Below are 17,249 nucleotides of genomic sequence, written 5' to 3'. Positions count from 1 at the left end.
CACCAAAATCCCCATAAAACACACCTGGAAGTTTCTCTTCCTTAAAAAAGCAATGTTAAGAAGAGAAAACATAATGGCAATTATAGCCAATTAGGCTTCCCTGATGGCTCAGTGGTAAAGAACCCGTCTGCCAATGCAGGAGACAACAGTTCATTTGCTGGGTCAGGAAGATCCCCTGGAGGGGCAAATGGCAACCCACTCCAGTATTCTTGCCTAGAGAATCCCACGGACAGAGGAGCCTGGCGGGTTACAGTCCATAGCGTTGCAAAGAGTCAGACACAACTGAGAGACTAAGGAACAATAGCCAATCCAACTTTTCATTCATTTGAAATAAAGGCTAGCAAATTATTTTGGAAGTAAGTCTTTATAATTAGCAGCTTTAACTGTCATTTCTTAGCTAATCATTTATACACAAGATCTGTAAATGAAAAACAATATTTAAAATTAGAGAATCTCAAACATTGGCTCACAAAAGCAGGTTTTGCATCTACTTGCTCCTGTAACACATGGTTGGATGTAATCTACATCTTAATATACATTGGATCTTCAAGTTCATCATGCTCAATAGCATTTAAAAAGGATTGTTGACAAGTCATGCTTTATGCTTCATAACAAATACACATGAAAAGGAAGAACATATGTCACTTTTAAAATGCAAAATGTCTGAATTTATTTCTTAGAAATGTTTTATTATTAGTATTATTGTTACGAAAAGAGATTGTAAGCCAGAAAAGATTGAGAAGTGTGAGTTTAGCTGTTTCTCCAACTCTTTCCCACTCTCCCCTCCCATCTCGTTTCCATCCCACAAAAGAGCACAGAGGAACCAGTGCCAAGGAAATAATGTTGCCTAAGGCAACATCGCGGAGAAGGCAATGGCACCCCACTCCAGTACTCTTGCCTGGAAAATCCCAAGGATGGAGGAGCCTGGTAGGCTGCGGTCCATGGAGTCGCTAAGAGTTGGACATGACTGAGCGACTTCATTTTCACTTTTCACTTTCACGCATTGGAGAAGGAAATGGCAACCCACTCGTGTTCTTGCCTGGAGAATCCCAGGGACGGGGGAGCCTGGTGGGCTGTCGTCTATGGGGTCACACAGAGTCAGACACCTGAAGTGACTTAGCAGCAGCAGCAGAAGGCAACATCCATTCTGGGAAGTGGACATATGTGAACACATGTGTATGAATTTGAGAGTGTCAGTGCAACTGTGGGTATGGGTGTGTGTGTTTGTGTCTATGAGTGATTTGGTGTCTGTCTGTATGAGTACATGGGTGTGTTTGTGAATGAATGCATGAGTAGATATAGATGCAAGTAACCAGGTGCAGGCATGTATAAATTCATGTGTGTGTGACTGTGTGAGCAAGTGTGTGTGTGTGTTTCTATGAGTGAGCACATATGTGAATGTGTCTGTGTGCATGAAGCCACCCAAGCCCTGAGGAAGAGAATCTGGGTTGACATGACTGGGGAACAGGGAATTTGAAAACATACAAGCGTATTAAATAAAACTGATTCCTGGTATCCTGAGTGGAGCTGAGAAGAGGGATGGCATGTCTTTCTCTTCTCATGTGGTGGTTAGTCATGGAGCAGAATGGGGCTATGTTTGCTTCGATAGAAGCAGATGCTGTGTGTGTGTTGAAGGGGGAGTGATGAACACTTCACAAAGTGGACCAACCCATCAGTCCAGGATGAGGGCAGCTGTCAGTAGCAGCAACCAGAACCCACACCACCAGTGCAGCGTGGAAATCTCCCAAGCTCTTTAGTCTGGCCCTCGCTCCCTCCCTCTTCCTCCCTCTCGCCCATCCCCCCAGGACACAGACACCAAAGTGGTCTCCTGCCTCTGTCTTTAATAAGCTCGGAAGACAGTAAATCATGGTAATGAGAAAAACAAGGCACACATCTGCTCCCGATGAAGCATTGCACACGGGCTGATCAATTGCTCTAGAAATTGTCCTTTGGACATTACTCAGAATGAAGTTGTCCTGCTAGAGTGCAGTTTCCCGTATGTAATTGGACGATGTGTCCCTCTAGTGGGACCATTGTCACGTTTCAGTTTAGGCCTGAGGAATTTGGGGTTGTGTTTCCAAAGTGCTTTTCAGTCTATTTTTTTTTTAAACCTCAGAGCCTATTTCACACAAAAACAATTTTAGCAAGGGTAGTGAATTTCCAGGATTATCTGGCAAAAAGACATGCTTTGAACCCTGAAATGTTTTTGGAGTCTCCTGTCAACGTTAACTCCCCTACCCCCGCCGCAACTCCCCCAGAATGTACATTTATTTATCTGTGGCAAGGATATCAGGCAGCTTGAGATTGAAAGCATCCATGGACCTGGCTATGAGTCCCTTGGGAGTGAGCTCCTCTCTCAACCAGCTCTGATTCTTCCAGGCCACATCTAGAGTCACAGGTACGGGCGTTAGAAGTATACAACCTGTTAGAGCTTCTAAGGACTGCTCCCATCAGAATGTTTGTCTCCATTCATTAATTCATTCTTTCATTCATTCAACACTGGTTTAGACAACTGGGATACATCAGTGAAGCAAACTAGGATGCCTGCCCTCCTGAGGTTGACTGCATAGCAGGTAGAGATAGAAAGGAAGCATCATAAATGAGGAAACAATATGGTATGTTAGCAAGTGTTACGGCAAAAGAGCAGGATGGGGAGGGTTGTGAGTATTAAACAGAGTGGTCAGGGCAAAACTATAATTAGAAAAGATACACGCACCACTGTGTTCATAGCAGCACTGTTCACAATACCCAAAACATGGAAAAAACATAAATGTCCATTGACAGATGAATAGGTAAAGAAGACATGGTAAACATACATAATGGAATACTACTCAGCCATACAAAAAGAATGAGATGATGCCATTTGTCGTAATGTGGATGAACCTGGTGGCTGTCATACAGACTGAAGTAAGTCAGACAAAGAAAGATAAACATCATACGATACCATTTCTATGTGAAATCTAAAATATGACACAAATGAACCTATGAAACGGAAACAGACCCACAGACCTAGACAACAGATTTGTGGGTGCCAAGGGGGAGGGGGGTGGGGAGGGTTGGACTGGGAGTTTGGGATTAGCAGATACAAACTAGTATAATAGGATGGATAAACAACAAGGTCCTACTGTATAGTCTAAGGAACTATATTCAATATTCTATGATAAATCAGAAAAAAGAATAATATGAAAAAGAACATACTTGTTTATCTGAATCACTTTGCTGTAGAACAGAAATTAACACAATGTTGTAAACCAGCTATACTTCAACTAAAACACATACACACAGAACAGCAGACTGATCACCAGAGAAGGCCACTGATAAAGGACTGGAAAAATGAAGTTGGTATCAGGGAAGTGCATTCCAGCAGAGGGGACAGTCAGAGCAAAGACCCCAGGGCAGGAATATGCCTTGCTTGTTTGCTGAGGAGCTAAGAAGCCTGTGTGGCTGATTTAGAGAGCAAGGTGAGGGGATAAGGTGAAGAGATGAGAGTAGTGGTCAGGGCCAGAAGACAGAAGGGGCCTGGTAGGCTGTGGGAAGGACTTGGGCTCTCATTCTGGGTGAGATGGGAGCTGGTGCCGGGTTTTGAGCAGAGGAGGGATGGGACCTGACTTGTATTTTCATAGTCTGTCTGGCTGTTGTGTTGGAAACAGCTTGTCAGGTGACACGGGTTGGTCCCACTCACTGGGCTGAACTACTGAACTGGGAACCCTGTCTCTGGGATAAGGGCAGGGATTGAGCAGGGTAGATTTTTAAGGCTGGAAGTTAACATTTCTTTTGCAGGTTGGGGTTCAACTATGCTTGCCACCATGTCTGCAGCTGGCCATATATGTTCCCCTCTAAAAAAGAGACAGACAGATCTAGTCCTTCAGGATTTTCTTAGAAAGGCACTCCCTAAGGCAAGGCTGCTGTTTGCAGATTGAGAGGATAAATATGAGGATTGAGAGGATAAATATGAAAACCCTTCAGGGGTCAGGATCCAAGGTACTGGCAAGGGGTGGGGGTGGGGGGTGGGAATGGATGTGGGAGCTGGTATAAGACTCCAGGCCTTGAAGGCAAGTAGGAAGGCTGACTGCTCTTTAATTGGGGAGCTGCCTGTTTCCCCTCTCAGCGCCCACTTCCTTCTGAAGGAGACAGAGGGAGAATGAAGTCCTCTCATCTCCCCCATCAAATGACTCCAGTGGACCTTTCCGGGGTGCCCTGAGCAGAAACCTGGGAAGACGCACCCCCATCCCTCCACCCCCCGTTGGCTGTGTCCCCGTCATTTAGGGCAGGGATCAGCTGGTATGCCTGGACTGGGGTCTATTTTGGGGGGTGGAGGGGGGAGGACGCATTATACCTTGGGAGCTTCGGATGGGAGTGGAAGCAAGACATCAGGGTAATGGCTAGATGAGGAACATTTCCAGGGGGATCTCGAGTTTCCTGCACGGACCGGGGACGTCTAGAATTTTGCAAAGGGCCCCGGACGGTTCGGGATTCCTGGATACCGTGCTTCCAGTCCTGGGTGCCCCGGCACAGAATTTGGGGAAGGCCCCGTCCCCTGTGGATGCCTCCCTCAAAGTAGAGGGTGGGCCCAGATGACCTCCAAGGCCTTCCAGTTCTAACCCTAGGGGCTGAGGCTTAGCCAGAGGCCGGCTTCTTCCGCTGCGCTGAGCCAGCTCCGCAGAGGGCGAGGCGTGCCCGGAGTCTGGGCTTTAATAATTCACGCGGCGACTACTCGCGCTCAGAATACAAACTCTGCGGCGAAGTGCCGGCGGGCGGGGCGGCAGCGCCCGGGCCCCACCGCTGGACGAGCCCGCCACCCTACGGTCAGTCTGCGCACTGCCGGCTGCGCTACCCTTGACTCGGATAATCCGGCGGGGCGGCCGGTGGGTGCATGCTAGTCCACGCAGGGCCTTCTTGACCATCTCTGGGGGATCCTTCCCTACACAGAGTCGCAGAACACTTTCCCTTTCCGAGTCTCAGCTTTGGGGACCCCTCCTCTTGAGCCCTGTATCTCAGACATGGCAGTGCCTTCCCGGAAAGAAAGAATGAAAGAAAGTGAAGTCACTCAGTCGTGTCCGACTCTTTGCGGCCCCATGGACTGTAGCCTACCAGGCTTCTCTGTTCATAGGATTTTCCAGGCAAGAGTACCAGGGTTGGTTGCCATTTCCTTCTCCAGGGGATCTTCCCGACCCAGGGATCGAACCCAGGTCTCGGGCATTGCAGGCAGACGCTTTGGGGAAGCCTTCCCTGGAGGAAGCCCTAAACCAGTTCCAGGGAGCCCCATGCCCAGACTCAGATCTTCCTGGGTCTTGGTTCCGTTTCACTCCTTTCTAGGGTCTTGGATCGTCTCCTCTGACCCCACCCACAGGGGTCAATGAAATGTCCCCAGAAACTCCAGGATTCCTGCCTATGGAACCGTCCCAAGGCCCCAGGATGGGGCGCTTGGTTCTAGGGTTTCTGTCTGGAAAGACTATCACTTCTGCTGGCTAGTAAGGAGCCAGAGAGAGTGGGCCTCAAGACTGGTGCCAGCTTGCTGATTTCAGTGACTCAAATCATCCATGTAGACAGGAGAACCCGTATATCCTAGGGGTGCCCTGCCCTGCAGCAAACAAACATTTGAAGGACGACTGCCTGTCTTGTTTATTACCAAGGAAACAGTTAAGCATCAACTCCCTCCTTTCACAAACCTTGAGTGCCTCTGCTGTGCCAGGAACATGACTGGGTGCTTGATACTGGGCCAGGGATCCAGACTCAAAGAGGTCCTCGTCTTCTGGGACTTCTCGACAGCTCTGGCCTGTTGCCCCTCTTCTGAGAGGGTTTCTCCCACTGGTTTCCAGGTTTAGAGCTTGAGTAACGGAAGGAGAGACTGCAAAGGAGCAGTAGGAGGTAAAGCATGAGAGTCCTGTGTGCTGGAAGTCAAGGAGAGGAGGGTTCCAGAAGGATGGTGTGTGAGTCAAGTATGATAAAGATCAAAAATTGACCACACGATTTGGTGACCAACGAAGGCCAGGACAGAAATTGTGACATGATGGAGAAGGAAACCAGGTTGGAATGTGTTGAGGAGTGAGTGGGGCCCTAGGGGATCCTGGTTTTTCTCACTACAAGCCCTTTGCAGACATTGCTCCCTTTGTTGGAAATCTTTCTCTCTCATCCTTGCCTAATTTACTTACTTTCTTTTTTTCTTTCCTTTTTACCACCCCTTGCAAGATCTTCCCTAACCAGGGATCGAACCTGGGTGACTTGCTGTGGAAGTGTGGAGTCCTAACCACTGGGCCACCAGGGAAGTCCCTGGTTAACTTCTGGCGTGGTGTCTCCTGCAACCATCACCGCCTGAGGGAAGCCTTTCCTGACCTCCCCAATTCAGACCAGCTCATTAGGCTACTCTTTCACTGCACCATGTATTTACCTCTTCTTCAGAGTGTTGATCTCTGTTGCAGTTCTTAATTTATTTGTGGGACTGTAAGACCCAAACGTCAGGTCTCTGTTCCGGAGAGGAGCTCCCGCGACTCAATAAACAGTCCAGCAGATGCAATATGCAAGAGGCTTTATTGTCGGTTTGCACAAGCCGGGCGACTCTAGTCTCCTCGGAGGCAGAGTCGCACCGTATAGCAGTGTAAGCTGACTTTTATAAGCAGAAGTCACATTGTCAGCACATCCAGTACAGTGAATGAATAACATAATGTACACCGTTGGCACATCCAGTACAGTGAATGAATAACATAATGTACACCGTTAGCACATCCAGTACAGTGAATGAGTAACATAAAAGTAACATAATGTGTATCATATGGGGTCATCTTATCTGTGAGTACAGGTGCTTGACGTCAGTTGGTTCCGGAAAACAGCAGGCTTGTTTGTGCAGTTATTGGGAAACCTATAGACGTTCCGTTTACATTTCTCTATCCTTATTTTGCAAACGGAAAATTCTGCGCAAGTGGAAAATTTACACAGGCCAGGGAATTTCATGGTGTTTTTCAGATTCTTTCATTCCCCCCTTTTCTTTGTCATTAGTTTTAATCTTAAAACTCAGGGCTCTTGTTGTTTTAACATTTGATATTGTTGGGTGAGCACTAGTGCTTGGACCACCGATAGCCTATTTTTGATGAACTGTAATAAGCGGTTTAAAATGCAAGGCCCGAAAGTAAGCAAAAGCAAGAGTATAAAAAGGGGTCCTATAAGAGTAGAGACTAGGGTAGTTATCCAGGGGGACCTGTTGAACCATCCCTCAAACCAGTTTTGTTGTGCGTCTCTATCTTTTTGCCGCTGGTCTAGTCTATCTCTTAGCTTTGCCATGGAATCTTTTACTACCCCAGTATGGTCAGCATAGAAGCAGCATTCTTCTCCTAAGGCAGCACAAAGGCCTTTGTCCTTTAAAAATAGCAAATCTAGCCCTCTTCTATTTTGGAGTACCACCTCCGACAGGGAGGTAAGGGATTTTTCAAGCAGGGAAATAGAGTTTTCAATTGCTCTAAGGTCTGTATCTATGGCAAGCTGTAACTGGGCTAGCTGCTGGCCTCCTTGTATTAAGGCGGCCGTCCCGGTTCCGATCCCCACTGCAGTTCCCCCAAGTCCAAGCAAGAGAGCTAATGTCATAACCGGTTCTCTTTTCTTTCTTCGTCTATGTTCAAGAGTATCTAACAAGGCTTCTTCAGAATGGTAAAGAATACGAGGCATCACTTGAGCGAGTACACAGAAATCTTGGGTTAAGTCCATGACAGCGGCTGACACACAGGGCGTGAGCCCGGTGTTACATGCCCACCAGGTATTGTTGGGGGGGGACCAGATAGTATTCTCCCGGGTCTACCGTAACAGTCTGATTGCATAGCCCGGCATGGTCAGCGGGGACCTTTCCAATACAGAGTCCTTGTCCCCCTACCTGAGGCAGAGTGAGCCTGTGTAGGCCGGGATTGTTGCATTGGTCTGGGGCCCGGGTGGTGTTGGAGAAGTTTCCCAATGTGGCCAGTCCCTCATAATAGGGGGGGCTTCCATAGATGATCTCAAATGGGGTGAGCCCGTGTGGGCCAGGGGTATTTCTGGCTCGATATAAAGCCAGTGGTAGGAGTTGAACCCAGTCTCTAGTGCCAGTCTCCAGCGTTAATTTGGTTAAGGTCTCTTTAATTGTTCTATTCATCCTTTCTACCTGTCCTGAACTCTGGGGTCTGTAGGCACAATGTAACTTCCAATCAATCCCCAATGATTTGGCCACCAACTGACTTACCTGGGAGACAAAGGCCGGACCGTTATCTGACCCGAGTACCTTAGGTAAGCCGAATCGGGGAAAAATTTCTTCGAGGAGCTTCTTGACCACAACTTGAGCTGTTTCTTTCTTTGTGGGATATGCTTCTACCCATCCTGAGAAGGTATCTATGAACACTAGCAAATACTTGTTATTATATAGGCCTGGTTTAATCTCGGTGAAATCCACTTCCCAGTGGACTCCAGGCCTATGCCCCCTGGCTCGAACTCCGGAGGGGAGTTTTAGTCTGCCAGCGTTTACTTTTGCACAGGCCTCACAACCGTTTACAATTTGTTGTATCAGTAAGTCTCTCTGAGGGATGTAATAGTCTAATTTATTTTCATTTAGGAGGTCAGCCATTTTTCTTTTTCCCAAGTGGGTCAGTCTATGCAGGTGAGTCAAAAGTCTCTTGGCAGTGCTTTGAGGCATCACTGTTTTCCCTTGGTATATCCATCTGTTATGGACCTTGTCATAGTCCGCCCCAAGTCCTTGAAGAAAGTCTAGGTCTGCTTCACTATAAACAAGTGCCGCATCATCATCATTTTTTGATGCTGACTCGAGTGAGACAGTTAGTATTTGGGGGCCTAATGCCGCTTGTTTAGCAGTTATATCTGCCAGCCGATTTCCCCGTGCAATGGGTGTATCTCCCTTTTGGTGGCCTGGGCAATGGATTATCCCTAGTTTCCTTGGTAAGAACAAGGCTTGTAGTAAATCTAATATTTCTCTTTTATTTTTTATTTCTCTGCCTTCTGAAGTCAGCAACCCCCTCCTTCTATATATTTCTCCATGTACATGTGCTGTGGCGAAGGCATACCGGCTATCAGTGTATATGTTGGCTTTCTTACCTTCCGCCTTCCTGAGTGCCTGCGTGAGGGCGATGAGTTCGGCCCTTTGGGCCGAGGTTCCCGGAGGCAGAGCGCTGGCCCAAACGACGTTTTCTCCGTCAACTACTGCAGCCCCAGCTTTCCGCTCGCCCTCTAAAAGGTAGCTGCTCCCATCCGTAAACCAGGTGATCTCTGCGTCTGCCAGTGGTTGGTCGGTGAGGTCTTTCCTGGTTCCATGCACTTCTGCCAGGATTTGCTGGCAGTCATGTGGGGTCCCTTCTTGGGGATCCGGGAGGAGCGTAGCAGGGTTGAGGGCGGCGGCTGGACCGAAACGCACTCGCTCCGTATCCAGCAGCAAAGACTGGTAGTGAGTCATTCGGGCATTTGAGAGCCAGCGGTCTGGAGGCTGGCGGACTATAGTCTCTACAGCATGGGGTGCAGTTATTTTAAGGGGTTGGCCCATGGTTAATTTGTTAGAGTCTTTGATAAGCGTGGCAATGGCCGCCACCATCCGTAGGCATGGTGGCCAGCCTGCTGCAACATTGTCCAATCTTTTGGAGAGATATGCGATGGGCCTCTTCCAGGGTCCTAGCTTTTGAGTTAGTACCCCCTTAGCAATCCCTTGTTTTTCGTCTACGAAGAGCTCAAAGGGCTTTGATATGTCCGGGAGCCCTAGGGCTGGGGCACTCAAGAGGGCCTTTTTGATGTTATCAAATGCTTCTTGTTGGGCCTTTCCCCAAAGGAAGGGGGTGTTTTGCTTGGTTAGGGGGTAAAGGGGTGCTGCCATTTCTGCGAACCCAGGAATCCAAAGCCTACAGAATCCCGCAGTGCCTAGAAACTCTCTCATCTGGCGGGGAGTTGTTGGGGGCGGTATCTGTGATACCGTTTGTTTCCGGGCTTCTGTCAGCCATCGCTGTCCATTTTCTAGCTGGTACCCCAGATAATTCACTTTAGTTTGGCAAATTTGGGCTTTCTTTGCCGAGGCGCGGTACCCCAGTTCTCCCAGAGTCTCCAACAGGGCCCCCGTGCCTTTGTTGCAATCCAGTTCCGTGGGGGCCGCCAGCAGCAGGTCATCTACATACTGCAGAAGCACCAGGGCGGGGTGTTGTGTCCGAAAGGCAGCCAGGTCTTGATGTAGGGCTTCATCAAACAGGGTGGGGCTATTTTTGAATCCTTGCGGTAGTCTAGTCCATGTCAGCTGCCCCGACAGGCCAGCTTCTGGATCTCTCCATTCAAAAGCGAACAAGGGTCGGCTTTGTGGACTTAGCCTCAGGCAAAAGAAGGCATCTTTTAAATCCAATACCGTATACCAGGTATGGGAAGGGGGTAGGGTGCTAAGCAGATTGTACGGGTTCGGCACTGTTGGGTGGATGTCTTCTACCCGCTTGTTTATTTCTCTCAAGTCCTGCACTGGCCGGTAATCTCCTGTACCTGGCTTCTTGACAGGGAGTAGGGGAGTGTTCCAGGCTGATCTGCAGGGCTCAAGGACGCCCAGCTTGAGGAGCCGTTGTATATGGGGTCTGATTCCCTTGTAAGCCTCCTCAGACATGGGGTACTGTTTCACCGAAATGGGGGTAGCTGAGGATTTTAATTCAACGACAATGGGCGGCTGTCCCATTGCTAGCCCCATTCCTGCAGTCTCTGCCCAGGCTAGAGGGTACTTCCGTATCCAGTCTTGGATGGGACCCATTGGCAAGGTTTTAGACTCTAATAATTTGTATTCATCTTCTAACTTTATGGTCAAAATTTGAAGGGGGGCCCCTCCGGGTCCTGTAATGGAGGCCCCCTTTTCATGAAACTGAATTTGGGCTCCAACTTTAGAGAGAAGGTCCCTCCCCAACAAGGGGAACGGACAGTCCGGAACATGGAGGAAGGAATGAGTCACCTTACCGGAGGCCAGGTGCACCTTCCGTTCAGTAGTCCATCGGCACAGCTTTCCTCCTGTAGCTCCTTGTACCCACGCGGTCCTGGTGCTCATGGGTCCGTTGGTCTGGGTTAATACAGAGTGCTGAGCTCCTGTGTCCACCATAAAGGTCACTGGCTGCCCCCCTATTTTTAATGTTACCCGGGGCTCAGGGGGGGGCTCCTGGCCCTGACTGTCCTAATCTTCATCCAAGGACAAGACCTTGGAGGATTCTCTTCGCAAATCCCGTGGTTTCTTTGGGCATTCTTTTATCCAGTGGCCTCTTTCTTTACAGTAGGCACATTGGTCACGGTCTATTCTCGGTTGCCTATTGCCTCCCAACCTATCTCTCCTTCCTGGCTCTGACCTAGGCTGAACTACGGTGGCCAAAATTCTGCTCAACTCTCTGTTACGCCTTTTTTCTCGTTTCTCTTCTTTTTCTTCCTGTTCTTTTCTCAATCTGTCCTCTCTCTCTTCTTGCACTTTCCTAAGCCTTTCTGCTCTTTCTTCTGGAGTTTCTCTCTTATTGTAAATCCTTTCTGCTTCTCTCATTAGATCCTGCAAGCTATAATCTTGAAGTCCTTCTAACCTTTGTAATTTATTTCTAATGTCCGGCGCCGACTGCCCTATGAAGGCCATGGAGACATTTCCCCTATGCTCGGGGCTACTAGGATCGAAAGTGGTATACATACGGTATGCCTCCATGAGCCTTTCAAGGAAAGCTGCCGGGGTCTCCTCCGGTCTCTGTGTTACTGCTCTTACCTGGGCCAAATTGGTGGGGCGTCTCCCGGCTCCCTTGAGACCCGCAAGGAGAACCTGGCGATAGAGACGGAGCTGCTCCCTACCGGCAGGGGTGTTGTAGTCCCAGTCCGGACGCGTCAGGGGGAAGGCTGCGTCAATTTCATTTGGAAGGGGAGTAGGGGCCCCGTTGGGCCCGGGCACGTTTTTTCTTGCTTCCAGGACAACTCTCTGTCTCTCTTCTACGGTCAGCAGAGCCTGCAAAAGCTGTTGACAATCATCCCAGGTGGGCTGATGGGTTAGTAAGATGGACTCAATTAACCCCGTGAGGGCTGTTGGATCTTTAGAGAAGGGTGGGTTATGAGTCTTCCAGTTATACAAATCAGAGGCCGAGAATGGCCAGTATTGGACTTGGTTTCCTGGTCCCCCCACAGTCCTCAAGGGAAATAACTGGGACCTCCATTCTCCCGATCCTCCCTCTCCCTGATCTCTTCGTTGGCGCAACCGGGAGGCGACGGGGGATGAAGTATTAATCTCCCCGCTGGTCGCCGCTGGGCCGGTGGTGTCAGGGGAGCGGGCCTCAGGGGAGGCGGACGGGGGCGGCCTGGCCAGAGAACCTGGTACTGGAGGGGGTTGATAGGGAGGGGGAACTTCAGACAGGAGATCAATTAGAACTGGATCTTCCGGCGGGATGACTGGTTTCGTTTTGGCAGTCAATTTTTCTTTTTCTAAAATGGGGTAAAGAGAGGACTGGGCTGGTGGGGCCGTGGGTATATCGGCACCGGGAATCTTCGGCTTTTCTGCCACGAAAGGTGCCACCCAGGATGGCGGGTCCTGGGCCAGACTCTCCCAGGTAATTATGTAGGGGACTTGGTCAGGGTGTCCATGAAGTCCTGTGTCAAACACCCGTTCTTTGATCTGCAAAATACAATCAATGTTAAAACTGCCCTCCTGAGGCCATCCCACATTGAAGGCTGGCCACTCGGAGCCGCAAAGGGTTTGCCACTTTTTCCTCCTGATTTCTACTGACAGGTTACTGGCTCGTCCTTTGACGTCCTTCCAGTGCTCTAGAGTCAAACTTAGGGGGGTAGTTAGTCTGGGTCCCATGCCGGAGGGAAGGGGGACACAAAAGTACACCAACACACAGACAGTACAGACACACAGAATGCAGACCAGAAGCCGCGCGGCACAGTATCGGCGCCAAAGTTCAACTAAAGAATCAGACGGGGGCAGAGGCCGAAGTCGTTGACCCCCGGGGTTGAGGACGGCCTGCTCGTCCCCAGCCACTCAGAACCCCCCCGGAGCGTCCTCCAGGGTTGAAATTCGGAAGGCCTATGACCCATCGGTCCGCTTCACGAATTCCTACTAAGCCCGTACCGTACGGGTACTAAACACAAAGCACAAAGGACAACAGTCAACACAAACTCACTGCCGGCCGGACTTACCTCCTGCTGAGGTCTGGTATTGAATCCGGGGTCTCCTCGATCCCGGACGAGCCCCCAAATGTAAGACCCAAACGTCAGGTCTCTGTTCCGGAGAGGAGCTCCCGCGACTCAATAAACAGTCCAGCAGATGCAATATGCAAGAGGCTTTATTGTCGGTTTGCACAAGCCGGGCGACTCTAGTCTCCTCGGAGGCAGAGTCGCACCGTATAGCAGTGTAAGCTGACTTTTATAAGCAGAAGTCACATTGTCAGCACATCCAGTACAGTGAATGAATAACATAATGTACACCGTTGGCACATCCAGTACAGTGAATGAATAACATAATGTACACCGTTAGCACATCCAGTACAGTGAATGAGTAACATAAAAGTAACATAATGTGTATCATATGGGGTCATCTTATCTGTGAGTACAGGTGCTTGACGTCAGTTGGTTCCGGAAAACAGCAGGCTTGTTTGTGCAGTTATTGGGAAACCTATAGACGTTCCGTTTACATTTCTCTATCCTTATTTTGCAAACGGAAAATTCTGCGCAAGTGGAAAATTTACACAGGCCAGGGAATTTCATGGTGTTTTTCAGATTCTTTCAGGACTCTTGGATCTTGTGTATGATGTTGTACAATAGCTTTGCAAAAAATTCAGGGAAACTGGATAAATGGCATTGCTGTGTTATTTCTTACAACTGCATGAGAATCTACAATTATCTCAAAAGAAAAAAAGCTTACTTAAAAAAAAAGAGAGCCAAAACCCACCCTGACCAGACTGCAAGTTCATGAGAGCAGCTTCTGATCTGCCTTTGTTCACCAGGGTGTCCCAGCATCTAACACAGTGTTGACACACAGTGGGGGTTCAATGAATGCTTAGTGAATGAACGACAAGGGAGTGGTTAGTGACCTCAATGGGACGGCACCAACCAGGGGGGAGGAGGTTGGTAGAATCTCATGGGTGGAGTGAGTAGCTGAGGCGGAGGAGAATGGCATGAGAGGAGCACCATGGAATAAGAAGGATGCTTACCCCTCTCCTACCTGCCGAGAATCAGGGCTCAGGAGCTTGATTTTATAGACTGGGAGAGGCTGAATAGTGCAGCGGTGAAACGCTTGGCCACTAACATGCTGTGTGATCTCGGAAAAGTTTTGCCCTCTCTGCTGCAGTTTCCCTATCTGTTCCATACAATTCCAGTGGAACCTTCTTCATGGGGCTGTTGAGGAAATTAAATGACTTAATACCTGCAAAGGGCTAAGAACAATACTTCCTTCAAGCAGTGCTTGACAAATAATACCTGCTCGCTAAAGTCTTTTTAATTTTAAATTTCATTTGGTCCTCATCAACATTTTGAGGGATGAATAAGGTAGGAATTGGACTTGCCTGGTGTCTCAGTGGTTACAAAATCTGCCCACAATGCAGGAGACGAGAGTTCCATCCCTGGATCAGGAAGAGCCGCTGGAGAAGGACATGACAACCCTCTCCAGTGTTCTTGTCTGGAGAAGCCCCATGGACAGAGGAGCCTGTTTATGGTGGCTCAGACTGTCCACCCCATGGACAGTCCATGGGGTGGCAAGAGAGTCGGGCTCGACTTGGTGACTAAACGACAGCAACAGGGTAGGGATGGTTAGCCCAGGTTGAGACGTGTGATCCCCAAGGAGGTCAAGGAGCTTACCAAGACACACAGTGAGTGAAGAACAAGGCAGGGACAAGACCCCATCTCCCAATCTGCAGTTCAGTGCCCTCTCTGCCATAGCTCAGCGTGTGAAGGGGTTCTGAGAAGCGGGGAGTGAACAGGTCAGATGACAAGCAGTGTTCCATCTGCTGGGAAATTCTCCTTCTCATCGAATCACATCTTCACAGAGTCCCCAATTCCAGCAACCCCACCTAACAGTCGCCCAGACCACTCCTCATCAGCCCCTTCAGACCAGAGACCCATGTGTTCATTGTCTGCTTCCAGGTCCCTCCCCTGGTTGGTCCCGAGAGCTAGCTGGCAGAAGATTTAATCTGCCCTGGGTCTGACCCAGTGCATCCCAGTGAGTTCCTGCTGAGCGTCATGTTCAGACAAAAGAGTGATCCGATTAGCTGGGCGCCTCCTGCTCTGGTCAGCCCCCTGCGGCGCTAATCAAGGGGGAGGGAGATTAAATTAGCAAAGATGCTGAGAAGGGAGAGCTGCTGAAATGCATTTACAAATGGATTTTTAATATAAAAAAAAATAAGGGCAATTGGCATTGGCAATTAGGATACAGGGAAGGCCTTTGTAGCTGGAGCCACTGCTAAGAAGGTAAGACATTGAAGAAAGAAACTCCCAAAGCAACAGACTCTGAGAACAAGTATCTGGAGATATTCATACATCCAGTAATGGTGAACTTTCCTTCATCATTTCTTGTGGTAACCAACTAGTGGAACAGATAAGTAGAAAGCAGGAATTCCCCCATATAACTCGGGGACAGGGCAGAATGGGGTCTTTTTTTTTTTTTTTTATTAGTTGGAGGCTAATTACTTCACAACACAGAATGGGGTCTTTTATAGCAAGTTAGAGCAGGGTGGTGAGGACTTAGCAAACCAAGGGGTAGAGGCATCAGGGGAAAGGACCTGGCTCACAGGCCTGATTCTCAAAGGCTGGGAAGAAGAGAATGGTTCAGCGAGGGGACGAGAGCATGCTGACGACAGACATTCCATGGAAACCAACCTATAGCCAGTCTGACCAATTAATCATAGTGGGGCTCAGGAAGCTGAATTATCACCTGGCTGCAATTCTGACTGCATTTTTAAATAACAGTTTTTGAGGTACAATTTACATACCATAAAGTTCACTCTTAAAGTATACAACCCAGTATACTCTATTTTATTTTACTTTATTTATCCATTTGTCTGTGCTGGGTCCTAGGTCCAGCACATGGGATCTGTAGCAGTGGCATGTGGGATTTAGTTCCTTGACCAGGGATTGAACCTGGGACCCCTGCATTGGGAGTGGCATGGGCCCCCTGCATGGAGTCCTAGGCACTGGACCACCAGGGAAGTCCTAATCCAGGACACTCTTATTTTTTAAGTATATTCAGTTGTACTGCTGAGCCCTGAAGAATTGATGCTTTGGAACTATGGTGCTGGAGAAGACTCTTGAAAGTCCCTTGGACTGCAAGGAGATCAAACCAGTCAGTCGTAAAGGAAATCAATAATGAATATTAATTAGAAGGACTGATGCTGAAGCTGAAGTGCCAATACTTTGGCCACCTGATGTGAAGAGCTGATTCATTGGAAAAGACCCTGATGCTGGGAAAGATTGAGGGCAGGAGGAGAAGGGGATGACAGAGGATGAGATGGTTGGGTGGCATCACCAACTCTATGGACATGAGTTTGAACAAGCTCTGGGAGACAGTGAAGGACAGGGAAGCCTGGTGTGCTAGTGTTCACGGGGTCACAAGGAGTTGACACGACTGAATGACTGAACAACAACAAGTTATACAGCTGTCACTGCAGTCAGTCCTAGAACATTTAATTACCTCCAAAAGATACTCTGTTCCCTTTGGCAGCCACCCACCCTCATTCCTCCTGAACCCAATCCCCTGGCAACCACTAATCTGCTTTCTGTCTCTATGTATTTTCTTATTCTGGATATTTCATGTAAATGGAATCATAAAATATCTGGGTTTTTGTGTCTGGTTTCTTTAATTGGTATATTGTCAAGTTTCCTCCACGTTGTAGCATGTGTTAGTACTTCATTCCTTTTAATGGCTGAATAATATTCCATTGTAGGAGAGACCACATTTTGTTTGTCCATTTGTCCACTAATGGACATCAGGATTGTTTTCACTTGGGGGATATTATAAATAATGATCTTATGAACATTTGTGTACAAGTTTTTGCATGGGCATATGTTTTCATTTCTCATGGGCATACATCTAGAAGTTGAATTGCTGAGTTATATGGCAACAACTTATGTTTAACTTCTTAAGGAGCTTCCAAACTCTTTTCTGCAGTGGCTAAACCATTTCACTTTCCTACCAGAAATATATGAGTTCCAATTTCTCCACATCTTTATCAGCACGTTTTTTTCTGTTTAAAAATTGTAGCAATATGGAGAAGGAAATGGCAACCCACTCCAGTATTCTTGCTTGGAAAAGTCCATGGACAGAGGAG

The 17,249-nt window shown here is 48.4% G+C and overlaps 1 protein-coding gene across 1 annotated transcript; it reads right to left on the bottom strand.

Annotated features, from left to right (window-relative positions):
* Positions 1–4,691: 4,691 nt before the first annotated feature.
* Positions 4,692–13,006, bottom strand: LOC136154617 (uncharacterized). Its single transcript, XM_065916819.1, is given in 2 exon segments — positions 4,692–4,916; positions 7,859–13,006. Coding segments are annotated over 2 exon segments (5,157 nt in total). The 5' UTR covers positions 12,791–13,006.
* Between the last annotated feature and the right edge of the window lie 4,243 nt (positions 13,007–17,249).

The sequence above is a fragment of the Muntiacus reevesi genome, chromosome X, assembly GCF_963930625.1.
Source record: "Muntiacus reevesi chromosome X, mMunRee1.1, whole genome shotgun sequence".
Taxonomy (NCBI): Eukaryota; Metazoa; Chordata; class Mammalia; order Artiodactyla; family Cervidae; genus Muntiacus; species Muntiacus reevesi.
Note: the sequence above shows the minus strand (reverse complement) of the source record. Positions and strands in the feature narration are given on the sequence as shown.